The sequence below is a fragment of the Ambystoma mexicanum genome, chromosome 9, assembly GCF_040938575.1.
Source record: "Ambystoma mexicanum isolate Mex_15411 chromosome 9, UKY_AmexF1_1, whole genome shotgun sequence".
NCBI lineage: Eukaryota > Metazoa > Chordata > Amphibia > Caudata > Ambystomatidae > Ambystoma > Ambystoma mexicanum.
The window spans coordinates 989,160,551-989,187,581 of NC_090931.1; the positions used below are offsets into that span (position 1 = coordinate 989,160,551).

Below are 27,031 nucleotides of genomic sequence, written 5' to 3' on the forward strand. Positions count from 1 at the left end.
TACTGTCAGCCCTTTCCCCTTTCGTTCTCCCAAAATGTCCCACAGAAACATCACCTTAATACGGGGATGAGGAAGAGACCAACTAGGAGGACACATCCTCATTTGGGTAAGACTATAAACCAGTCTTATAGTGTTAATACAGACATACATCAATCAAGTAACAAAATGAGGAAAGGACATCACAGAGTTATGTACACTTCCTTTAATTCACTCTGCTACCGAGATGAGGAAGAGGGCTATGGAGGATTTCAGTTGGAACAGCAAGGCATGTCCAGCTAATAGGTTTTTCCATGGTCAGGCAATTACACTCAATGACCCACACCTGCAGTCATTTAACAGGCTCCAGGTGTATAAAAATGCTGGCCGCTCCACACAAGGGGAGAAACGGCCTGGAGAGAAAGAAGCTGGCTGGAAAGCCAGAATGTGCGGGAGAGGAAAGGACTGGAGAGGAGCTGTGTCAAGCAGGAGAGAGAGAGAGAGAAAGAGACAGAGAGAGAGAGAGCGATAGATGCCAGGGCCATGAAAGGGTCTGGAAAGACTGCTGCCTTCCTTGTCAGTGTTCACAGCAGGAGCTGTGGGTGGCCAAAGCTTTCCGGATGCCGCAGGACTCCAGGGGAGCGAGCAGTGTTCTATGTAGCTGCCGCCAGGAAGGAGCCAAGCTTCTTAGTGCAGGACTCCAGAAGAGCAAGCAGTGCTCACTGTGGCTACCGCAAAGGAAGCCGGAAAGCAGAGCAGAGAGTGGAAAGAAACCCAAGGGAGCTGGCGCATTCAACTGGTGAGTGATAACAGGGGAACACTCATACCAAGGCGCTCAAAGTAAAAATGGTTAAAAGCACTTTTGGATGCTGAAACAAGTGCCTTCGAATACCGAATAAGATGAAAGTTGTTATACACACTTTTGAATGTCAATGTAAGTAATTTTGAATACTGAATGAACTGAAAGACATTGTAAGCACTTCTGAATGCCACACAGAGCAAAGGCAAGTCATGAGAGCAAGTCATGAGGAGGTTTGAATGAAGTGAAAGCAAGATGGTGCAAGTAGTAGATACCACAGAATGAATTGCGTGAGACGAAAGTGTTGAAAAAGCCAGGAGAATACCAAGAAGGGTATGAGATGAGAAACTAAGTATTAGCCAAAGTTACATGAGTTCAAGAAACTGCAGGTTAAGAGGAAAACCTTATGGGCCAGAGCCAGAAGAATACAGAAAGTGTAAGAAAATGCATAGGGGCATTGGTTGCGTAACCTGTAATTGGTGGACCGTGTGGTCCGACAACTGCGCCTAGGCCAAATAACCAATGGAAGTAACAGAAAGAACCTTATGTTTTGCTATAACCACTTATGTGATGTTGGAGTCAAGAAACGGACATGAACCAGTGAAAAGTATTGATGACAAAAGAGCTAGACATTTCCCCAAAGAACTGTGTTGTTTTGAAAAGCTGTAAGATTTTAACTTGGGTTGTTTTGAAAAGCCAGAATATTTGAGCTCTCAGGGAAGGGATCCCCGATATTTTGAGAACAGTTTTGAATTTGGGGAAGGGGAAGATGATTACAAGATGATTACAAGCCAAGAGCTGGAAGAAACTCGGAATTTTAATTTGAACACTATTCATTTTGATGCTGACATCCCTACACATTGTATGCAGTTAGTTGTGAGGGCAAGCATAGGTTTTGGACACAGACAGACATTGATTCGGACTTCCTGACACAGACTGTCCTTAGTTTTCTTTAGGTAGGGAAATGCCACATTAGCATAAGGCAAGTTAGGCATTACTCCACCCTGACATTTTAGTTAAACAAAGTTTTGAGATCCACATTTGAATCTGTTGTCTGTGTCTACTTCATGATGCCTTCACAAAGGGTCGAAATCACAGCACAAATTCAACATATCAAAAAAGACAAAAAATGAACTGCACAAGGCATAAGATATACAGGTATCAGAATGCATCTAATGGAACCCAAAAAGTGGTAGGTTGGTGAAGGGAATGAGAACGGGATAGAAAAGTGAGGTATGTAAGGAAGTGGAACATGTAAGAATAAATATGAAAACAACAGTGCTTGCATTATCAAGAAAAATGCAAAAACAGAAAGGGAGAGAAGCAGACAGAAAAAAAACAGAAGGAAAAATAACAAAGGGCAGAACATCTGAAATGGATGGAAAGCACAGTGGGGATAAAGACTTATGCAAAAATGACCAAGAAAAACACAAAGGGTATGGATGTATAGGTGAAAGAATACAGATGATGTAAAATAAATTTAAAAAAGGAGGCTGGTGAAAACGGTTGGAGGAAGAACTATGTTTTTTAAAACTGGAGGGAGAACAACACAAGTACTTATATAAACAAGACGTTTGTTAAATAAAATATGATCATGAAGAAATGGAGGCAAATATAGAAAGGAGGAAAAAAGGAGTTACAAAATAGCAATAAAGGGGGACATATAAAAATGCTAAAAGAAGAGTGAAAGAGTTAAAAGGGAGAGGAAAATAAGAAATATAATTAGAAAAATAAAGGAACAGAATAATTGGAGTAAAAAGAGGGGGAGTGACTATTAGAAACATATCATATTATATTCATCTTTCATGCCATGATACCATAACGACTTTCAAGTTTCAATTCATCAATATTCACGTTGAAGCAAAAGTCAATTTTCCCACCACAGAATTGTTGATATGTTTCAAAGATTTGAAATGGAAATTGAGAAACCTTTCTCAAGGAAGTGTATGGCAATTAATGACTTAAGGCCTGATTCACAGAGCGTTTTCCAATGGGCTTGTGTCATTACAAAATTCTTCTGTGAATCAGTCCCTTAGTGTCTTTGGGTGTGATGTTTGAGCAAATATCATTCTTGTAGATATTTGCTTTCCTTGAGGTCTGACTTACTTTGGAAAATCCTCATGGACAATGGATTGTGGAGATGACATTTTCTCAGATGTGGCATAAGGTTGAAGTTGCATGGTGTTACCAGAAATCTGTTGATGACACAAAAGATCACCTTTGATTATGTTACTACAATTTTGAAAATGTAGGCACAGCAAAACCCCCATTTTCACAGGTTGAAGCATTCATTAAGTAGTACAGAGTGTTCTATAAGCTTGATACTGATGAATTCTCTAAATTACTGCTCCATCTACAGGTATAGGTTGATTGAGGAAAGAATAATCCTACACGTCTGCTATCATTTTGGTGAATTTGCTTGTTGTGTAAGCTGATTTGCATATCTGAGAGTATTGTTGAGAAAAAGCAGAGGCAAATGCAATTTTATGACACAAGGTTCTTAAAATGTGGTTGATGCAATTGCTGTTGTTGGTATCTATTAGAGGGCATTGGTTTTAAATTCACATTTTAGGTGGATGCTCTGTCAGAAAATGTATCTAACATTTTTCTTTGCCTTGATGCTAAATCTGTATCTTCAGATATAAAAATTGTGAGCCTTAGTAGTTGACTGGAGGGTACGTTGATTTTCAATTGCTGTCGATGAAAGCACATATATTTCTAAAGGCTGTTGCAATCTCTACATTTTTGATAAATGTTAGTGACAAACTTCTGACCATGGACACAAACAAAAACACCAAGGAAATACTAGATGGTTCTGTGATGTTGGGAGTAAACGGGATGTGGTCATGAAGCTTAAGATAATACAAAATGTACATAGTTCTTTCATAGTTCCTCTCCAGATTATGAAAACATCATCAATGTACCTTCACCACCATCAAACTAGTTGGACAAGCAAATCATGATTGCAAAGCATGTGTTCAGGTCCCAAATAACATATTGATTGACATATCCTTGAGCCATTGTGGCTCCATTTGCTGTTCGTTCTGCATGAAAATAGTATTGCCATTGAGATTAGAAACATTTTAACAGAGAACAATGTGCAAAAGCTGGATGTTAAATGTTGGATGTGCTTGTGTCTCAGTGGATTGGATAAAAATCACTTGATGGCTGATTTGCCATCTTTTTGAGGGAACACAATGTATACGCATTTTAACATCCATTATTAAAAGGAACCATTTAGGTTCAAGATCCTGATTGGAAGTCTCAGAAAGTCAGCCGAATCCTTCAAATAAGTTCAGGTTCTTTTAATAAGGGTTATAAGTATGTGTCGATGTAAACTCCAATATTATAAAGTTGAAAGGATGACCTAAGGAATGTATTGAAAATCAGAAGCAGTGTAACATTTCTCAATGGACAATTTAAGAAGAGAAATTGTATATTCTTGTTACTGAAACTGTGTTGACAATGTTTTGATTGCGAATTCTGTACAATCAATCATAAGAACAATTGTTTTGTATTATGCCACTTAGTTACAAATGAGTTTTTTACCACAAAGTGATGACTGGAAATATATCCTAATACCGTATGAATTTGTCTCCCTTTATAATAACAACTGAATGGTTCTGTGTAGCTTGCAGTTAATTACTTAATATAAGAGATATTCCATTTTTTGGAGGGGCTGTTGTGGCAGGGCCTTCATTTGAATGCCTTGCTCGGTGATCTTGAATGGTTTCAAAATGCATTCATCCCCATCATCGAAAATTCCTAACGGATCTGCCTTGTGGGAAGTCAGAGTTTCACATTTAGTTTGTTGACATAACTCTAATGTAAGCTAAATAGAGTGCACTGCCATAACATGGCTGTAGAAGAGCATACACAATTACAAAGAGGCTGAGTATGTGAGCTCCATTGTGAGTTTCCGATCTCAGTGTCACTGGGCCTAGTAGGATCGTTGTCTTTGTCTTCCCTCTGTTCCCCCTCCCTTGACTCGTCGCGCCTTGAAACACTTGTGTATAGGCGCGCTATAAATGCCATATCATATTATATTATGTTAAAGATAGAAAAATACAGAAAACACATCTCCAAGGATATCCGGGATCAATTTACAGTCATAGAGCACTTCCAAAACAAACAGAAGGGCTGTAAATGGTGGTTACAAGTTCTTATTGCAATATATTTCCAGGAAGGGCAATGGAGGGGTGCTTAGTCCCAAGGTGTTTGGAAACAGCCGGTAGGAAGGCTGTGGCTCCAGGAACACTCAGGGCATGGCCAGTGAGAGGTTCAGTCTGTACCAGGGAGCTGACCGGTATTTTCAGTGAGGATTCGCTGAGTTGGGATGGAGCCGACCTGGGAAGCAGAATAGAGTGTTGGCAGTGGGTATACTGTGATGAGGAACAGCTGTTTGAAGCTTGGAGAAGTGAGGAGAAGGCCGTCCAACAGGAACACCACAATGTGCTAATTAATAAGCACACTTACTGCTTCCGTGTGGCATCCCTGTGGTGTGCATGCACACTTACTCGTAATACACAGTGTCTTACCTCTCCATTGCTAGGATGTTTTCTCTACCTGACCCTTGTTACTCAGATCAGTGGGTAAACACAGTTTTTCCTGGGACACTGAGTCCTGACAATCCAGATGTAGCTTAGTAAACTCCAAAAATGTTTAAGTACTAGGTATCCAATTATACAATTAGGAAATAGATTAATATAATCAGTAAATGAACTGACACAGTGCATTGATGTTGTCAATAACTTCAAGAAAATGTAACAAAAAATGTTAAAGTACTGATTGAAGAAGTCTGTTATGTCTTGGTCGTGCAGTTATATATTATAAAGTCAATTTAGCTGAACATCAACTTTATGCAGAAACACGTTTGGCATATTCTAATTGGTTCTTTATTGCAATTTCACATAGCTTATGTGAAGTTTCATTTGAGATTTTGAATGGAAAATTAAACAAATCACTGCATGTGCAAATCCTAACAGACTTCATGAAGCAATGCTAATTTTGAACATGTGTGTTTATTTTATTGACTTTTTTAGGTTATTGGCAGGCATGCTGTAGTGCAGAAGTGCACTCCCTGATTTATATAGTATATATCACAAGTTATTTTTTGAAAATTGAACAAAATCTAATTAAATGCCATTTATTGGCTTTTTGTACACGATGGTCTATTGCATATTAGGATATCTAGGTGACCACATTTCAACAATGCACAACTTTTTTCAGTAGGGGACTTTTCCTCTACACGCCATTGGTATCATGTGCTTAAGTCTGATTGTTCATGTGAACTTAACCAAGACAGAAACTCACTATATGCGTGAGTTTATGAATCGAACCTCAGGGCTGGGCAAGGAATGACCAAGTGACATTGAGTGATCTGATCACCCTAACAAGAGCCATCATTTAGTTGAGCAATTGAAGCCTAGTGGGGGAGCTCTAATCAGGCACAGGACAAGTAGATGACCGCATTTAAGATGGGCCTTGAGAACCACCTAGATCATGCCAAGAAATACAGGTGGATCATATGCTCACTCCAGTATATAATCGTATATATTTCATTTTCCATGTATCTGTTTATCGTCTGTATATGCTGTCGCCTCTTCCGGCCCCTTCGCTGTCCAGTTTATGTATGTATCACCCAATCAACCTCTGTGACATGTAGTTGCATCCTGTAAGAGAGTGCGGCTGGGATGCATGCCTGACCTGCATGGAGATAAGTGGAATGCTGATAGAGTTGCCTCTGTGAATGTTCCTTCTGAGTTAGTTGGTGGCCAATGGGATTTGCATAATTGTTCAATATGTTATACTATGTTGTGTTATGATAAATTAGCACCAGGAGGGGGTGGAGTCGCGGCCTCCCAGCCAATCGGGAGGCTCGGAACTGGGTCTTTGCCTTATGGTAAAGTCCCCGCTCCAAGCCTCCTTAGAAGGGGGAGGCAACCATCATCCCTGTCTGTAATAAGGTACGTGCACCCCCATGGACCCCTTCCCATCATTGCCCCACTCCCCAAAACCAATTTAAACATCCCTCACCCACCCCCATACCTCTTACCTTGAGCTCCTTTGTCCCTCACAGGTGCTGGGAAAAGTCTGTGTTCCTGGCGCCTTTCCATCATGGCAATGGCCATCATAGAAAGGGAAAGGGACAATGTGTAGTTCCCTTCTCCCTAATCTATGGTGGCCATCTTTGTTTGCAGCTTTTTAAAGTTGAGAAACGGCAACCCTGCTGTTTCTCAACATAAGAAATAAAAACTAGTAGCATCCTGGTAAACCTGCTGGGATGTCAATAGCAACCTCCAGGTTGGGGTTTATTGCTTAATTATTTTATGTCATGTAACTGGGAATTATAAAATATACTGCAGCAATTTGCATGATCTCAAGGTGCACTGGCAGATGTGTGGCGTGGGGTTTTGGTTAGTGGGGGAGAGGGAAAATGCAAGAGAGTTATGCTGTTGTGTTGATACGTGCAGACTATTTGCGAGGGTACATTTATAGGGGCTCTGTGTCAGGAGCATAGGGGTGTTTGTGTTCAGAGAGAAAACCCTGTGGCCCAAAGCTTTAAGTTGCTTTGACCAGATCTGTGGTGTGTAAATTGGTTGCAGAAGCATAGTGTTCTGTTTTTTGCTGTCTGTTAGGAGGGGGGTTAAATGTGGTGAGCTTGTAGCTTAATTTGTCTGCATGCAGTATTTTTGAAATTAGAAGTTAAAATATTACTGGGTAAGGAGAACGTAGGCTGCCGTGAAACATCTGGGAACGGGAATAGCTTCATTGCCCATAATGCAGTTTCCAGGGAGCAGGTGACTACATATCGCAGAACACGGAGGAAGTCACCTTGTAATTAAGCTTTGTAGACCTAGCCCGAGGGCTGTACCAGGGGTTTTGGGTCCTGAAGACCGTGTTAAAGGCCCGAGCAGAGCAATGGAATTTAACAAGGTTTATGGGCATATAACTCCAGGTTCTGCCCGAGGGTGGGATGTATAACGCTATTATGGTCCACATTTGATGGGAAAAATTGGGTTGAAAAAACAGGTAATCTTCCTAGCAAGTTCCCAGCAACCACGTACAACATGATTAGGAGAGAGGGGCCGTGCTTAGAAATATGCCAGACCATGTCTGCTAGGTGTGTCCTGGCAAGGTACCAGAATGGCGGCCGGTGAAGGCCATGGGGGACAGGCCAGGCTGCATCTGCCAGGTGTGGATAGACAAAGATTGTATCCACCGAGGGGGCGGAGCCGCCCACCCCCGCCTCAGTATGGTAAGGAGTGGGTTGGAGGACATTTTGGTGTCTGAATCCTGTGTGTCAGATGCAGCTCAGGAGAGGAGGTGAGCGGATCCAGCAGCTTGGCTCTCCGCGCAGCGCTCCCATGATGAGAAGGAGTGCTGCGCCGAGAGCCCTACCGGCAGCTCACACACACCAGGGGGATGACTTGGCATCCCCATATTCACCAATTTTCGGGCCTTACAGGATTTCATAGCCATACTGACTCGTATGGCCTGGAAATTGGCCAATGGGGGAGTGCCAAGTCACTCCCTCGGGACATAGTATGAATTATGTTATAGTGGAGGGAGCCAAAATGGCTCCATGGTTGTTTGGCCGAGGCCCAGTGAGTAAGTATATGTTGTAGATTGTGGGTGAGTTGCTATTTAGGGCCTCTGATTGTTGTGCTTCTCGGACAGTCAGTAGTGTACCGACAAGCGAGGCGGGGAAGGGGAGAGGGTGCAGCTTGCTCCACAGTGCCCTAACTGGACATTTCCAGGTGGTCCGGGACTTTTTCCCCAGCTGCTGCCTCTTTAGGATGGCCCTGCAGCTGGGGGAACGTGCCCTGGCCGTTCATTGTCTGGTATTCTGTGCAACAAGGCTTTGACGCTTGTTTGTGTTTCTTGTAATGCTCTGCTAGTGGGCGACAGTACCATCTCATGGCAGCAGCCACCCCCATCCCATTATGGCACTGATACAGGGGCCTGCTCTCCTTCACTGCTGCCGTGAGTAGGAACAAAATGAAGATGACAAAAGGCACCTTAACAAAGGCCCTCAGTTACTGGGAAAGACATTTCCTTGGTTAGCAGCGCCTTGCTGGGGCATGAATTTATGAAACCATTTTCCATATGAAACATCCCCAGCCCACACCCCTCTGGTTACCTGCCAAATCAGTCTTTGCCACCAATAGAAAGGAGTAACATAAAAAAGTACTTTTAAGATTCATTGATATCCATGATGTCTGCTAGCTTTATTTGCAAATAAAAGGGTTGTCTTTCATGTGGCTAGTCAAATGTTCATAATATAATGCAAAATAGCAAGCTAGAAGTTTGTTACAAACTTTATACGTAGGTGACCCCCCTACACAATTTATTGTAATGTGTGTCTTAAACAAACTCCCAGTTCATCGTGATTTTGCAGTCGGTAAAACCTATGAAATTTGCTTTTTTTCAAAAAGTGCAAAAACTGGGGTTTTGCAAAATTACCTGCAAAACTGACGTTTTAAAAAAAGAAAATCTGCAGTTTTACAAAAAATAGCCATGCTAATATGGGTAAGAAGGGGGAGAGGGTGCAGTGGGCCAGAGAGGGTGTAGTTTGCATTTGGCCAAAGGCCAGACAGGGAGCGATTAGCCAAAGTCCAGAGATGGAGCGATTGACCAGAGTCCAGAGATGGAGCGATTGACAGAGCTTAGACAGGGGGTGATTGACCAAAGTGCAGACAGGAGATGATTGACCAGAGGCCAGACATTATGTGATTGACCAGAGTCTAGACAGGAAGCGATTGGCCAGAGTATGGAGAGAGAGAGAGAGTGGGATTGGGATAGATGCCAGACGGGGAGCAGTGGGCCAGAGGTCAGACATGGAGTGCTGGGCCAGAGTCCAGAGAGGGAACGATGGGCCAGAGGCCAGAGTGGAGCAATTAATCAAAAAGGGAGTGGTGAGTCAGAGGCCCATGAGTGAGCTGTGAGCCAGTGAGTAAGCACTCCCCAAGTGGCCAGAGAAGGAACTACGAGCATTTGGCCAGAGGACAGAGAGAGAGCAGTGGGCCAGAGCAGGAGAGAGAAGCATTGGGCCAGCTGCCGTAGAGCAATGAGCCAGAGGGGGAGTGACTTGTGGAAGAGGGAGTGAGAAGCAGATTGGGAGAGATGATATGGGGGAGAGCTTAATAGGCTGTGAGAAAGAACGTGAGGTGTAGAAGGAGCAAGATATTGGGGGAACAAAGGAAAGACTGAGGCAAAGAGATGCTGTGAAATAATGAAGCACTGGACAGTGCAAGAGGAACTGGGGAACATACGGTTTTAGGAGCCCAGTTGGGAGTGTGACAGGGACTGTGGAGTTTGAGTTGGGACTTGGCAGTGTGACAGTACTAGTGAGAATGAACACAGTAGAATTCCCATTGATAATGGAACTCCAGTCCCCTGCACACCTATAAAGTAATGGAAAGGAAATGTTTCCAAGCACATTTTATAAGGTCTCGTAAACAGTTAAGTTTTTAGAAAAAGAGAGAACTTATACATATATAATCTTGCCATCTTTCAAAATAACTAGATTGTAGAAATTCATATACATCATTTATAGTGATTCAGTAAGAAACCCTTTTGAACAAAAATGGAAGTTGGGCTCTGCAGTTTTGATTGGTCGCACTACACACCCTAAGCAAAAAGTGGCTGTACATTGCAGGATATATATAGCAGTTTGGACAGCTGCAATGAGTATGTGAGGCTTTGGCTGTTTCTGTATTCAGTTTCCTGTGCCAAGTCTACTGAAAGTGTCTGTTTGTTGAAACGTTGGTTGCTCATGCATGTGATAACTTGCCTCCTGAGAGGTTCCTGTTCTGAATCTGAGTTATCACATGCACAAGCAAACTTTTCCTCAACAAACAGACCACTTTCAGATGGCTTGGCAGAGCTGAAGAATCTCCTGCAAGCTGCCTACTCGTTGAAGTGTGGGTTGCACATCTGTGTGATAACATGGCTTCAGAGCAGATCTATGAGTGTTGTGGGCAAGCCCCTGGGCCTGGTATGGGGTGCTGCTCCGTCTTGTTCGGCCCATTTCCTGGGCTGTATGTGAGCATTGCTGGTGAATGGGAAGGGTCTGTGTGATTGGAGAACAGTGAATATTTGCATTATTACCAGTGAGAAAGATCAATAAAGTTAATAATATAAATTATAACCCAGCGTGTGGATGTGGCCTTCCAGCCAATCAGGAGACTCAGAACGGGGTCTTGACCAAAAGCTAAAACCTCCAATCCGAAGCAGTAGGCTGCCATCTTTTCCACTGGAAATTCACGTAACTGTGCCTTGCTCCGCTTCCTCTCCTGCACCTTCCCAACCCCAATGTCCACGTCCCTTGCCCACCCCCTCCCCACTAGTTTTTGTTCAAGTTGCAAAACGACAAACACGCTGGGAGCTATTTTCCATCTGGCAAGAATGCCAAGCCCTGGCTTTTTTGATTTTATTATCAAAAATGATCTCCAAAGGGGTCATCTACTAAACAGATCCCCCTTTTCTGCAACTCCGTGCTAAAAGCATAGTGCATTTTCACCCTGCTGCATCCGCAGTACCCTCTCTGCTCGTGGCAGTTTCAAAGGTCACAAGATGCCCACTCGACCGCCGCAGTGACAGCAATGTCACAGCATCACAAGAGCATCACTTCATATATGCCCCCTGTACCCAAATTGCACTGATCATGAGTACCCCATGCTGGTGGCAGGGTAATCTCTAAGAATAAGCTATGCCTGAGTTTAGGCATAGTGCAGGGCGATACTTTTGATTGTGGCCGCCACAAACCAATTGATATTACACAAGTGTCAGCTCCTGTGAGTCAGCTCTGCTGTGGAAGGGAATGGGCCTCATTATAAGTTTGCCGGTCCGGTACTACGATACCGGTAAGCTTGCCAGTACCATAGTTACCGGACCAGCAAACCATGAGTTTTGCTCGCGGGTGCCTTTTCATCCGCCAGGTTGGACCTGGCGGGCGGAACGGCACCCGCGAGCAGAGCATGTCGGATGCACCGGCACCATTATTAATGGTGCCGGTGCATCCGACCTCCCCATTCCCATTGAGCCCTCAAATGGGAATGGGGAGCATTTCATTCCGGCGCCCACAAATGGGCAATTACCGGGTCTGGCAGGGCCGTAATGACCTGGTAATTGCCCATTCTGGGGTGCTGGAAATTTTCGGAAGTTTGGGGTAATCCTGCCCGTTTTACCGGCAAGACTACCGCCAAACTTATAATGAGGCCCAATGTGTGTAAGGGTGAGATGGCCCGAACCTGCCACCCGGCAGGACAGAAACCCAGCCTCTCTTTGATTCTCTTTGTGAGGGCCAGTAAACCACTCCTCCAGAGACCGCCGCACAGCAGGCAGTGGCCCTGGGTCGAGGTATCAAAGGAGCACACCCATTCAGGAGGACTAGCCTCCCACCAGGGTGGTGCATGTCTAAAGCACTGTTGTCAAAGGTTCAAAGCCTTCATCTTAATCGAGTCCCCCAGTTCACTGGGGCTAGCTGGGGCAGAGCCGCATCAGGCTCTTAAAATTGTGTTTGAGACGGGGCTCTGCCGGGGCTTCCTAATGTCCCCTGCTAACCCCAGTCCACCAGCCTTCTAGAAGCCAAGGCTTTTTTTCTAAAGCCTGAAGCTCTGTTGTGTAAGCCTTGCCGTTTCATTGAGACGCTGACTCCCCTGCCCGGCACCCCTTTCATTAGAGATGCCCGGATCATCACCCTTGCACCCCAGGTGAGAGAGTGATGATACCCCGCCTCTCTAGGGAACGGGGTGCCTGGCAGGGGATCAGCGCCGCTATTAAAAGCCCAGGCAACACTTACCTAACCTGAATGTTGCCAGTTGGGCCAAGGCCCCTCCCCTTTTGCAAAATCGAGCCTGGGCTCTTATGGGGTTGTGGCCTAACAGGCAGCATTCCGGTGAGCTGTTGCCTCTTAATTGTGGCACCGAACCCGCTGCCAGGCCACGCCCCCTTAAGAGCCCGGGCTCGAGGTTGCAGTCCAATTACAGCACTGGACAGAAGACATGGCAAACCATGCCGGGGTAGCCCTTTCTTTTTCTAAATTCGCAGCTCACGTATTATATAGATTGCTTGATGTGAAGATGCTGTGAACATGATGCATAACTTTGTCAAACGATGATATTAAGCAGATGAGTTCATCCCAAAAACGTGAACGACAAACACCTGCATTCTATGGTGCGTCACATTGTCCCACCAGAGAGTTCTGTTGGGGAGGACGGCGCAGTGTGGCCTGCAGCCTTTCTCTGCAATCCTGCACGGAAAGGGAGCTTGCACGTTGCCCGCTTCTGTCTCCAGGCAGCTGGCGTCCTGTGCCGCTCCCAGCGAGACGCTAAAAGGCGCAAAGTCCAGTGAGGCAAGCCCTACCACCACAATGCTCGCACCTCGTGTTTGCCGTTGTGGTGCGGGGAGGCGGCGGCGGCGGCTGGCCCGTGCTTCCTCCGTTGCTTTGCCGGGCATCAGGAGCCGAAGCCAGGGAGAAAGTCTGAGCAGAAACGCTCGTGTTACTCTGCAGGAGAGAGATGGCCCAGGCGAATCAGCGCGGCTCCCGAGCACCACAGAGAGGGGCGCTGATGACAAGTTCACCATGTGCCTGCACGCCACAGCGGCGAGCACAGCAGAGCGTGCATAAGGCGAATGTGTAGCCCGAGGGAGCCGTGCCACGCGGGACCTATGCGAGCGCAGCAGTGCAAGCGCGCCCTCCCTGCCCGCCTGTGCAGCCGTGCAGTTCCTGCAGCCAAGCTGATGCGCTGAGGAAAACGAGCTTTTTTTAAATGAACTTTTCCCAAATTTGCGGCTTAAATCTCTGGGTTTTTTCCGCCCTGGAGATTTCTTCCCGGGCGCAGTGTCAGGCGCACGTTTTACTGCGTCATTATTTCTTGCTTTAAAGCCTGGAAGTAACACATATACATTGTTGGGTTCCTCGAGCCGTCGCGTTGACCTGGGGGATTGTTTTGGCGGGGCTTGGAGCAGCGCTGCCCGTCACATGTAATTTCCTTGCTCAGTCTGGGAGCGAAACAATCTTGAGGAGCTTTGACGTCATGACATCGCTGGCGAATATGTGTGTTATTCCCGACAAGTCTGCAGCTGGGGCCATCTCAACGGAGAATCAATGGGACTGAGTCCAGATGGTAAGTCGAGATCAGCTGCGAGGAAACTGCTCATTTGCTTATCACATTCCCAGGCACCTGCGCGGGTAGAGCGCATAGATGGCGCGTTGAATGAATAGGCGCTGATTGCCGATACAAATATGACTTTACAGAAAGTTCGCGAAAGAAGTCTCCCCTTGGCAGGCTGCTGCCCCTGCCAGGTTAGATGTCCTTCTGCAGTAATGATTGAAGGGGCGCCGTTGACCCCCCGGGAAGCCTGTCAGCCTCTCGGGCATTTGCTGCGCCGCTTCTGCTGCCAGCCTTCCCGTGCACAGGCGGAACCTTTCATCCTGTCTCACGCTGGCAACTATCTGCTGCGCCTTTCAATAGTATTTCATGGTTTGATCACTGGCTTGCCTGCACCAGCACATACAGTAAGCAGCGGGGTGAAGTGCCTGTGTTTAGACGAGTTGTGAATGAAATCCTGCCAGGGTCATTGCAATCTGGGGACGGTTGGGATAGGTTCTGCGCGGGGAGCTGGAGTGCTGCTATTGTTACTCGCAGGCTGGGTGCTGATGGAAGCTGCCGTGTTGTGATGCTGCCTTCTTTCTGACAGCTGATAGGCGAGCCCACACAATGGTACCAAAGGTAACAGGTGTTTCACCTGGTTCACGTCAGGTGTGGCTGACAGGTGTTTCATTTGGTTAATGCCAGACATGGCAGTCAGGTGTTTCTCCTGGTTTATGGCATTCATGCCAGAAATGGCGGTCAGGTGTTTCACCTGGTTCTTGTCAGGCATGCTAAGCATGGCGGTCAGGTGTTTCACCTGCTTCATGCAAGTCATGACAGTCATGTATTTTCCATGCTAATGGCAGAATTACAGGCATGGCAGCCCTTGATTCACTTGGTTCACGGCAGGCATGCCAGGCACGGAGCCCAAGTGTTCTTCATGTTCCTGGCAGGCATGCAACACATGGCGGCCAGATGTTTCACTTGTCACGGGGACAGCAGGAATTTCACCTGTGATGTATAGGCACATTTTAATCTAGCTTTGGGTAGGCTCTTCCATTTGAATCCGGTTTCTCTACAATTAAAGGGGACATATAGACTCAAATGTGAGCCGAATATATTTGCTGAACTTTTTATACTACCCAAGGCTACAATGAAATATTTGCGGGGTTGCCCAAAAACCCCAAAATGCACCTTTAAATGTATTTAATTTCTAGTGTATAGCTCTGAGAATAGGGGGAAGTCTCTCATTTGCACCCGTTCCTGCGCAGTGTCCCTGGAAACTGCAGTTTTTTTTGTCTCCCATTGGTGTAATGTTCTTTCCTAAAATGTGTGTTGTTGTCATGGTGCATGTTACATGGCACGTGGTATAACCTCTCATCACAGTGAGTGGGCTGTGGTAGCTGACGGATGATCTTTGCTCAGGGCCGGCTCTAGGAGTTGCGGGGCTCTGGGTGGCATAATATGTGCGGGGCGCCCTTATTTGCATAACTGGTGACCCGTGTTATTACAGAAAATGATTTCACAAAATGAGTCTTTAATATACAAAATATTATGGCCAGTTACATTAAAAGCATGTTGCCATCAGTAAAGCAGGAGACACATGCAATGTGACGGGCCAGGATATGAAATGTCAGTGTTAACATTTACAGATGTGGCAATATCAGGAGAGAGGCTTTACTGTGTAGTAGCAGACAAAATGACAAGAGAGCCTCAACAATGTACCCCCAAGCCTTCAATGGAGGGGGTGAGCAGGCCACAACTGGTTGGCGGGGTGCAGGAATTGAAAGGAGGAAGCAGAGGATCCCATAACAGAATGTTGCAACGGCAACTGAGCAGGTTAGGTGACTGTTGCCGAGATGTTATGTGTATATCTTCCTGTATATGTGTAAATCTTCCTGTATATGTGTATATCTTCCTGTGTATTCCCAGGAAAAGAAAATCTCAGTATGAGACACATGTTTTGATGACACTTTTATGTGGTCTTGTGGGTAAGCGTCTGCACTTGGACAACCTGGCTGAAATTCTTGTAGCCGAACACTTGAACAAGTTTGCCAGACTCAAAAATACCCAAGTGGGGTAGTGGCCACCCTCTGAAAAAAGTGTGCCACCTACATGCATCCTCTACTTATGCCCTAAGAAACAACACAATGTGGGAAAATGACATCTCCAGGATCGCAACCTCTTACCACATCTTGGGCATATGTAAATGACTAGCTTGCGTGCTCATCGTTGGCCCTTATCCCCAGGTTTGGCTTTGTACAGTACTCAGTATAAATATGACTAAAAAGTACACAAACCATAGTAAGGTACACACACACACACACACACGCACATATGTAAATCCTAGAACATGTTAGTCACACATGGTTCAATTGTGGCATTAGTCTCCTCTTCTTGAATGGGAGACTGCAAATACCAGAATGCCATTCGGCAGAAGGCGAAACATGGCCTTTGAGTTTTGAAAATGTACTTTTTGTACTGTTTGTGTTTCAATGTTTGACAAATACAGGTTTTTATAAATGGTGTGATGAAAATATTACATACTACCAAAAAGAAACTGTTTTTGGTGTGTTAAATATGAACATCTTCTAATAATGTAGTTAGTTTAAAACTGCTCTCTGAGATATATTTTAGGTGGCCTGGAGGAGGGTGTAAATGTAGGCAGCTAATTGGTGCTTTGTGTGTGCTTTTAGAATAAAAATGACCCTTTGCATTTTTTAGCACGGGAACGCCTTGCCCAAAACAATGGTTTCTTAAATGAGCCATGACGTGTAAATCACTCCTGCTTTAAAAGGTAGGCTAGAACAAAGAACATGATTAGCAGTAATTATGGGGTCTGCAGCGTCTGGAGGAGCGCTGGGAGGTGGTATTTTTTTTTCTTGGTGGTGGTGGTATTTGTCCACAATGGCTTGGGGAGGTGACGCTGTGGTCTCACTCGGAAAAAGCACAAATCGTCCAAGAAAGCAGCACATCCCCTCTTTAAAATATTGTGACCTGTGATAGTCGAGGCAGGCACTGGCGCCTGCAGCCCCCCCATCCCGACAGAGGGGCCCTGTGCGAGCGCACACACTGCGCATGCCTCGGGCCGGCTCTGCCTTTGGTCATAAGTATCGATAAGGGGGTTCCTCTTGTCATCTCTGGGCTGACGGGGAACCCTTGTGCTCTTCCGCACACGGTCATTTCTTTAGAAAGATTCCTAAGGCGTTCTCAGTGCTACACGTTTTTGGAAGCCTGGTGATGAGCGTGGGACTGAGCCAAACGCTCTTCATTATTCAAGATGTAATTGCTAAGTGATGGTGAACACGGCCAGCGTGCATTAGCCATAATGGGGCAATAATAACGCCATCAACGCCTCCCAGCCTCCTAGACCAATTACCTTGCATCGATCGCACTTACAAGCAACGCGCCACTCTTGCAGTTTATTAAGATTCAGAATCGCACAGACTCCTCCAAGAGATGTTCAACTCACAGGGGCGAAGGTGTGGCTCTTACTCTGCTGCCATAAAGAAGGGTTCTGCGAGGAGGACAATGGGGTGCTGGTGGGACAGAGGGCTGCCAGCTGCAAGGAGTTGCCTTCAAAGTGACACAGAGATAATTGTAGGCTGCCAGTCCATAGAGGGCTTCGCCGTTGCCGGTTGAACCCCTACAGTGGCTGCATCTGTGGGAAAAGCAATGGAAGGCTTCCAACAAGCGGCTGCAATGATCTGGAATCCGCCTCTCGACTGGGTTCAACACGCTTAACACCCAGAGGTTTCTAAGTGTGGACCCGGGGCTCGAACCTGTGTTTTCCTGTGTCGTCTTGCTTTCCAAAGCGAGCACGTTGCTCCTGAGCTATCCTCCCGAGACGTGTAAGAGAAGCTAATACACTTCACTTTGGAGATGAATCGCGTAAGCAATTTCCTGATGTTGGCTCTAACGATACACATGTGCATGAACAGCAAGGCCGCACCCTCACAGTAGTGCAGCTTGTGTGGGCTGAACAGGGAAATTGAACTCCATCCATCCATCCGACTGCACACCACTCGCTGCATTTTCGGTGGGGCATTTTACCACACTTTACTGCACCAGATGGGGGTGGACGGACAGGGGTAGAGAAATAGGGGGTTGGGAGTAAAGTAAACGGTGCGGTCAAGCTAGAACGGAGGGTATGGCGGTAGGCCCCCCCTGATAGAAATGCCATGGTAAATTGTGGTGACATGTCCCATGGGGCAGCTGGAGTAGAGCCGGAACATCAGTCCTGTTCACCTTGGTGTGAAGGGCCTGGCATGTTTCCTGTATGTCACGCACTTGATGCCACTGCGTTTACATGCTATTCACTGGTTTGCTGCCGGAGTCCAAGTGCACTCTAGGGGAGGCTGTTTGCCTTAATCGGAGCCACACTTTCTCACTGGCAATGGCGCAGGAATGGCTTGCTCTTCACCAGGAGAGATTCCAGTAGAGTGCTTGGCGCTCACTAATGCACACCTCCTGCTCTCTCTGTAGCTTTCAGACTCTGCTCCGCTTCCTTCTCCTCGTGTGTTTAATGCTGCTTTCCCAGCCCTGGATTTGAGCCCCAGCGAGGCCTTCAGTAGGAAGCTCAAGGAATTCTGCTCAACTGCCATATTTGGACCTTTTTACGTCAATAAATGAGGACCTCGTGGTGACCTTGGTCCAGAGAAACTTCTGCCAAGCCTGGCCTCAGTGTCCTGTACCATTTTGATCAATGCCATGTTCTTCAGAAATCAAGATTTAAGGTAGACGCAACATGACAGATCCAAGCCTGGTTACATACCCGCTTGTCACAGACCACATTTGCGGCAGTGGAGAAACACAGCGTCAGCATAGCAGAGGTTTGGTACAACCTTTGATCATGTTTGGAGTTTTGTTATATAGTTTGATATTTTTGTATTTTTATTGTAGTTTATAAAGCGCCTTGGTCCAAAGCACTGCACAGAGTTAAAATTAAGCAGTACAACAATAATGATCAGCTAAATTGGTCGAACATCAATTCTGGTAGCTAACAATCAGGAACAATGGGGGGGGGTGTATTTTCAAAGAGACACGAAAGAGAGAGTAGACAGAGATAGACCAAAGTAGACCGAAGAGTAAGTGGTAGAGCGTTCCAGTGAAAAGGAGCTGAAAAGAACAAAAACGGGATTGGGCACAAGGTGGGGGGTGAACGTTCAACCGGAAAAGGAAGGAAGAACAAAGAGGTCGAGAGAGAGTATAGAAAGATACAAGTGCAGCAAGATAGTCAGGGGCTAGACCATAGAGACATTTAAAGACTAGACAGAGGAAATTAAATTTAAGTTGAGAAGGAAAGGGTAGCCAGCCAAGTGAAACAAGAGATGTTGTAATAGAATTACGATATGGGAGAAGAGAGAGTATACAAACTGAAGAATGATAGATAGATTTTAGAGGAGCAAGACGAGAAGATGGGAGGCCAAAAAGCGTAACAGAACAGTAAAAAAGCAGAGAAAAAATAAGAGCATAAATGAGAAGCCTAATAGCATGAAACGTAAGAGAAGCACAAACTTTACGAATATTATAGAGATGAAAGTGACAGGAGCAACACGTGAGAGAAATGTGGTGAGTAAACGAGAGATTAGAATCGAGATAAAGACCAAGATTACGTGCAGTAGGAGAGATAGAAAGAGTAGACAGAGGAAAAGAGATGGACAGTGGTGTGAGGTGGGGTGGTTTCGTGTTAGCAGGGAAGAATAAGACGTCAGTCTTCCCAGCGTTTAAAGTGAGAAAGTGAGTCGCCATTCAGGTTTTGATGTCAGAAAGACGAGATGTAAGGGTATGATGTATTTCTGAAGTGAAGGAAGAAAAGGATAGAAAAAGTTGCTTGTTGTCGACGTAAAAGTGATGAGAGTCCGCACAAAGAGATAATAGACGCGAGTAGTGCAGTATATAGTGAGAAAAGAAAAGGACCCAAGACTGACCCTTCAGGGACACTGTGCTAAAGAGGGAGAGGTGAGGAGGTATTACCACCCCAAGAGACAGAAAAGGTTCTATTAGAGCCATAAGAAGAGAACCAGGAAAGAACAGAACCCCTAAGTCCAAATGAGGAAAGAGTTTCCAAAAGCAAAGAGTGATCAACGGTGTTGAAAGCTGCGGATAGATCCAGAAGAATAAGAAAAGAGGAGTATTTAGCATAGCGGACTGAAAGAAGAGAATTAAGCACACAAGTCAAAGCAGTCTCGGTGGAGTGACGGGGAAAAACCCAGATTGAAAATGTTGGAGGAGAGATAGATCATTGACAAAAGAAGAAGTCTGAGAGTATACTAAGCGCTCTAGAAGCTTAGATCCATAGGGCAAAAGTGAAATAGGACAAAGGTTAGAGAGAATGAGAGGATTAGCAGAGTTTTTTTTAGAATAGGAATAACAGTTGCATGTTTGAAAGCTGAAGGAAAAACAGAAGTTGAGAGGCAGGTATTGAAAGAGGAGACAAGAAATGGTACGAGAGAAGGACAGATTTTAGAAATAAGAGCGGATGGAATAGGATCCGCAGTAGCTGCTGTTGGATGGCCCTTAGCCAGCAGAAGTGATTCGTCAGAGTCTGAGACAGGAACAAAGTCAGTAAAAAAAAGTCGAGGGAGCAGAAAGGGTAGAAAATACAGTATTAGAAGAGGACAAGCTTACGGTATGATAGATTAGAATATGGTTCCTTTATGAGTCTTTGGGCTGAGACAAAAGATTCGGTATATCTCCCTGATTAGGTCGATTCAATGAAGATAAGAATTCCTAAGTCCAATCAATGAGTAAGGGCCAAGTATTTGTGCTGTCGGAAGTGGGTTACTGTCCTTGGCTGTGTCTGAATGAAATCCCATTCTGTCAGCTGCATCCAAGATGTTCTAATACATGTCCTGGGGCCGAGCCCCCTCAATGCAGAGTAATTGTCTCACGAAAAACGTGTGACTACTTTTGTCCTCACTGGCTGAGTTAAGCTGGGACAAGAGCACTGCCTATGCCTGTGTACCCAACCACCAGCCAAAGAGAACCATTGAGGGTCTCCCTAGACAGCCATTGGGACCATAGTTGGAACAGAAAGCTGCCGTGCTGTGCCCTCAGTAGCTGAAAAGTAAACTATAGAATTAGGACCAAACCCAGAACACTCAGAACCTTCAGGGATTTTATTTCTGCACAGTTAGTGTAACCCACCACCTGCATAGTTCAGGAGAAGACCAGTGTACCCAGAGGACGGGGCAAGACCAGAGTGAATCAGGAAGGGGCACCTGTCCTGGGCGGCATTAGAGAGCATCTAATGGGGCGCAAAACAGTTCAGGTTTGATTTGGTGAATCCACCGTAGGTTGCAGAAGTCACACAATTACAAGGAAGGAATCCAGGTAACATAAGCTGAGTCCAGAGTCACAAAATTCCAGTAAAGAGAAAACAAAAGTTCACCAAAACCTAAGGAATATGCATAAGCAATCCACTGGGAAAAGCCAAAGTCCAGAAGCCAGTTCACGAAAAAACATCAGGAGCATCCAGGGGCAATACAAGGGAAAAAGCCAAAGTCAGAAAAGCCAGAAAAAAACGATCCAAAAAGCACTGGAATTAAATGCCACTAGCAAGAAACGCTGAGAAGCACTGCTGTGTAGTTGGTATTTCCATATATACAGTTCATGATTGGCAGTGTTATGTGACCTGCCCGTGTTATGTGAGCGGTCAGCTGAATCACGGAGCTCAGTGCAAGCGCCAGCGTGATCTGGCGTCCCCTAGTCACCATGGCAACCTCCAGCTGAAGCGCTTATAAGAGACAAGGCGGTATCCAGGACAAGGAGAGCTTGTTGACAGAACTGGTTGACAGGATCATCACTTTGACAACCTTACTTCTTTGTTGGATGACCCAAGTCAATCTTTATCATTGGAAGCACTGTGCTCAGCTTAGAACGGTGTATCTAGCATCTAGTTGGGACCAGAAGCTCCAGGATCAGGACCGTATAGTGATTTCACCAAGTTAAGTAATGGGTCATTACTAGAAGACCCTTTCCAACACTCCTTCAAGCCTGTGCATACCAATAACAAGAGTTAAGTAAGAAACAGAAAGGTGCACCTGTTGGCACAAACTACAACTGGCATTAGAACAGCTGCAGTGTCGGATTTATTGAACAAAGTATATAAATCTGTCTGGGCAGGTGAGTGCTCCACCCAAACTCGGCATCATGGAGAAAGAGATGTGTCATGGTGGGGATCTTGTCTTGATGGAGTCAACAAGAAGAGTTCTAAATACTGCACCATAAATATGTAAGCATTTAAAACACATACACTTTAAATGTCAAAAACTATCACTGCAGAACCCTGAGATCCGATCATGAGGAAATGATGGTGCCCAATCGGATATCTCCTGCAACAGCAATTGATCTGAGGATTGTGTAAACCCACCAAAGAACCAACCAGGTGCAATCACTGTGTCACTCTAAATACCCCCTTAGCCATCTTTCTTTGGCCTTGGTTGCAACCCACCATCGCCATAGCACTCTTATCAACCACAGGCCTCATGGCTAAATGCACCAACCACACATATGCGCATGTTGAGGCCTTGTATCACTTCGACTGTGACCAGTTCCTACCTCAAAGAACGTTTCACCACAAGTAGGGCTAGGTTCAAAGGTAACCTTGAGCTGCACTTCAGTCCTCTGCCCCACATGACTAGATTCTTGAAGTTGTTTGCCTCCAGTGACTTCTATTGACTTGCAGATCTTTTCTTGAACAATTTTCAAAAAGGCCATATCCTTTAATGTGCCTACAATAAAGTGTTGTTCTAGGAACCTTGCTCTTAAATCCTATCTTTATTTTGATTGGAGTATTTTTGTGATCCCTCTAGTAGTTTCAAGCAAATGCATTTTTACTATTTCAAGAAGGCCTTTCTCTGGAAATCGTTTTTTAATTTCTTGAACAGTTTTCTATTGACGTTTATGGCATATACATCTCTTCTTGTAGGATTAAGTCAAACGTCTGATTAACCTTCCAAACTGTCAGCCAATGGCACCTTGAGAGACTTCGGCCCATCTCTGTCCACAAACAGTCCTTTCCTAATGGTCAGACTCCTCTACAGCACGTCTTGCCCCCACCCAATTAACATTTCCAACAGAACCATCAAGCCATGCTTGTGGGCCTGAACTTTCCTGCTGTGCCCATTCCTCATGTGACTCAACATAGAGTACAGTCCACAGCATGGAGGCGCCCCAGGGCTTCCAGGCACATGACACCAGCATACGAGCTTCAACTGGGTGGTCCAGAGGAGGCTGTTGCACAGTGGTGAAGTCCTAAAAATTAAAGTAGGGGGACTCATCAACAAACGCAAGGGGATGTGACGTCGCCAGAAAATAGCATAGCAAGCTGAAATATGCACCAGATGCCTGACGGCCCGGTGCGCACTATAAATAAATAAACAATACAATACAATAAAATTCATTACATTGACTTTGCACAGCCTCCCAAATTGCACAGGACGAATGACATTTGCCTTTTGTAAAATAAACAAACACACAAAACCAAGAGAGGATATTTTCTTCAAATAGTGTTTTTGAAAACGTTATAAGGTGTGCATGTTTTAAACTCCAAGAACCAATACAAATGTTTTCCCTGGGACTTGGAGTACCGAAATGAGCTATTTCACCTTTAGTTGTTTGTTATTTTTCATCAGGTTATAGTGCAGTGGTGAAGTGTCTGGCCTGCAAACCTGGCGACTGCGGTTCTCCCTGAGGTCCACTTTAATTCGTAAATAGAGGACATCCAATGATCCTCTTTTAGCTAGGGGGGGACTGAGTCCACCCTCTGAATAAAGTGGGTGGACTGTGTCCGCCCGCGTGTACCCTCGACCTGAGCCCTGCTGTTGCATTCCAATCATAGAAAATTGACTTCCTCATAACTGTGTTGAGGCGCAGTAGAGTGATGGCCTCTGTACTATCTTGCAAATGCAATCAAGAGCAATGAGGTCATTGTATTCAGACACTATGGTATCCGGTGGCAAGCTGTTTTAATGGGAATTGTAGTGAATGGTCTGGCAGTTTTTAGCTGGATACTTTTGGCAACTTTACTAAGTGTTGCTGTACTAATGCAGACTGTGAGAATGGCACTTTCCGAAGGGGCTCTTGGTAGATGGGTAATGAGGGTTGATTCAATGCGGGGCACTTTACACAAGATCACTTTGTCAGTGGACGCTTTGCTGATGGATATTGTGATGAAACCACCATTGTACTCTGGGAACCATTTTTATGTACCCATGTGGGTGATTGTACCAGACACTGCACTGTGAGGACACCATAAAGATGGCCACATAACGCTCAGAAGTATATTGTATAGAGGTGGTTCTTTACAAAACACCAAATAAATTAAATACATGCTTATACTTTGAGGAACTATACTGATTGGTAGTGTCCTCTGTGCCACGGTGTCAAACCGTTTTAGTGCCAACCAGGGTTCATAACTAGAGAGCGGCAAGGACAGGGTGGGGCTGTTGGGGTGCTGCTCTGTGTTGCTGTTGATAATATTTAGATTAGCTCAGTGACTGTGCGACTGCATTTAAGCACAGTAATAAGACATGTGATGAATCTAACATCAGCCATTTGCCTTTTGCCTGTGGCCCTTCCTGTGCCGTTGAGTGCTTTGTAATCAGGCAAGCTCAAGCTAGCCATTTGGTCTGAGCCGGCCCTAGCCCCAATGGACTCGCCCACTTCTACCTGTGGTTGGCACAAACTCAAGCTATTTAATGCAACGCATGCATGTGTCCCATTCAGGAGCATAAGCGCATCCTGTACCAGTGGGCACCTATCCTTCTGAGGGCAAGTGCACACTGGGAGTTGTGTCCTCACTGGCCATTCTCTGATAGGATTTCGGGAGGTGCCCTGGTCTGTGTGGTGGGGAGAAGTGATGTGGATGCAATTGCTGATGGCATCCGCATCATGGTGGCCGTCTGTCATCCCTCTGAGTTTGGAAGTGGGGTTCCCTGTTGCAGAGCCTTGGTGTGTAGCAGCATTACCGGGCTATCTGTGTTGGCATTGGCACACTGTCTCTGTGCTTAGAGAGGTGGTGCTACATATGGTCAAATGAAATATGCGGGTTTGAAGGTATCCTTACATGGTTTATAGTGTCGTTAGAATTTAGGTGCAGGTGGGTAGGTCAATCAAATGGTTAGGCCCTTACAGAGATCCTTTTGCTGAGGTATCAGTGGCTGACACCGGTGGCACCTGTCTCACCATGTATCAAGGAATTTTACTGTGATGTGAAAAACCTGAGCATGACCCTGCCCCTTCCCTAGAACAAGTGACAACATCTCTCAAGGGGGAGAGGAGTGCTTCACAGTGTTTTGAGTGGTCGGTGATCATATTATACATATTTAGCTAGGCTGGGTGTCAAGGTGTAGGTAGGGAAGTATACAGTTTTATTTTGTACCATGGTGCAGTGTCAACAGATTTGAGATTCCATGACTCAGAGCCTCATTTTCACCCACGTATGAGAGGTTGCAAATGCACATGGGCCAGTCCAGGCCCTACAATGAAGAACCCACCAGTTGTAAAGGTTTGAACTATGATCCAGTCTATTCTGATTTTGTAAGAAGAATACATGTATTAATTACAGGAAATTTTCTTGGACTTTGAGTCGCTGCTTGTACTACAATGCACACATTTCGATACCCACTAATGACTATTCTGTGTCTGCCCCACGCTGACTGTGCTATTTGATTTTTTTATTTTTTTTATTTTTCTGTTATGGGATACGGTTTACCTTTCACAATTTTTTAAAATACACAACAATAGTTAATAGAAAAAAACATTCGATCCATGTTCTTATTCTAAAATATCAGTTATACATTTCATCACTGCAATGCATCAAGCTATAGATTCACCATGTGTACTGTTATACCATATCTCCTCCTGTGACATATAGCTGAAATGCTCCAAAAACGTTTCTGAATAAGTTACATGCTTTGCTTGTAGAGAATGACAGTTCATTACCAATTGTTCTAAGGTTTCAGTCTTAGTGGTGTCTCCACAAAATCTGCACATGCTCTCCAAGCGTGAGGTTTTCTTTCTTGAACTACTAATCTCAGGGGTGGGGAGGCGGCTCATTCGTAGTCTTAATAACGTAGTTCTCCAACCTCTATTAGGAGATTCCGTCAAACAAAGAAGCACGTTTCCCAATGCTTTCGCTCTCAGTCAAGTACATCGAAATAATTTGTGCCTAAAATTCTGGGATCTTGTGTTGATCCAGTCCGCCCGGGTCAGTGATTTTTGGACTTTTAATGAAAAATGCGTTCAGGTATTTCCAGCTTTTTATATTAATAGAAATGTGTTCCTCCATTTGTTGAATACAGCACAAGACTGTTTTCTTTTAATTCAAATAATGTGATAAAAAGAGAGTGAGGCAGTGGATTATACATGTTATGGATCTAAAGTATTGTCTGCCAATCAATATAGGCCTGTAGGGATTTTAAACCAAATTGATAGCGTAAGGCTTGAATAGGAACTCCCTTAGGCATATTTAAAGTGAAGGAGACGATAGAGAATTTCCCATATGTGTTTTCGATTTTCCTCATTTGAGAGGCAAATATTATTATTATACAGATCTTTCTGGGCTAGCTTCGGATTGGTGTTTTATTCAATAGTAACCCCCAAGTATTTCCAACTGTCCACCAATTTAATCGCTTCCTTATTAATGTGCCAATTAAATCTTAAGTCTTTCCTTTTGATCTTTTGATCTTCCCTGGGGTGATTACAAGTATTTTTGTTTTCATAGAATTGATTGTTAGGTCATTCTTAGACATGTATAGAAATGAGGATGTAAGCGTATTTCGTAACCCTGTAGGGGATTTGTCCTGTACCAACACGTCATCCCTGTATACCAGGTGACAAATGCGAAATGGTCCCAATTTCAGTAGATATTAATTATTAAAGATTATTGCACTTCCCAAGTCCACTATATAAATGTTAAAATGAGTCAGCGTGAGTATGCAGCCCTGGCCCAAGCCTCTGTTGGTTCTGATGGGTTTCAACAGGTCTCTAGTGGAGTCTAGACAAATCCTATTTCTGTGTCTGATTAAAGATGAATCAAAATGTTGACGATGGAAGTAGGGCAACCAGAAGGTAGAAGTTTGTATCACACGTTAGCTCTGTTTAGTCCATCAACGATCTGAGATAGATCAATGAAAGCCAAATATAAGGT

The 27,031-nt window shown here is 44.9% G+C and overlaps 1 protein-coding gene across 3 annotated transcripts in view; it reads left to right on the forward strand.

Moving 5' to 3' along the window:
* The window catches only part of RAPGEF4 (Rap guanine nucleotide exchange factor 4), a 1,521,174-nt gene that overhangs the window by 445,571 nt on the left and 1,048,572 nt on the right, over window positions 1-27,031 (forward strand). Inside the window, exon 1 of one of the 3 annotated variants that reach the window (XM_069616228.1) lies at window positions 13,176-13,908. The exons of the other annotated variants lie outside the window; for them this stretch is intronic. Coding sequence (XP_069472329.1) covers window positions 13,906-13,908 — 3 coding nt within the window. The 5' untranslated portion in view covers window positions 13,176-13,905. Of the gene's footprint in view, window positions 1-13,175; window positions 13,909-27,031 lie in introns of those variants that run through there. 3 annotated transcript variants of the gene reach the window in all.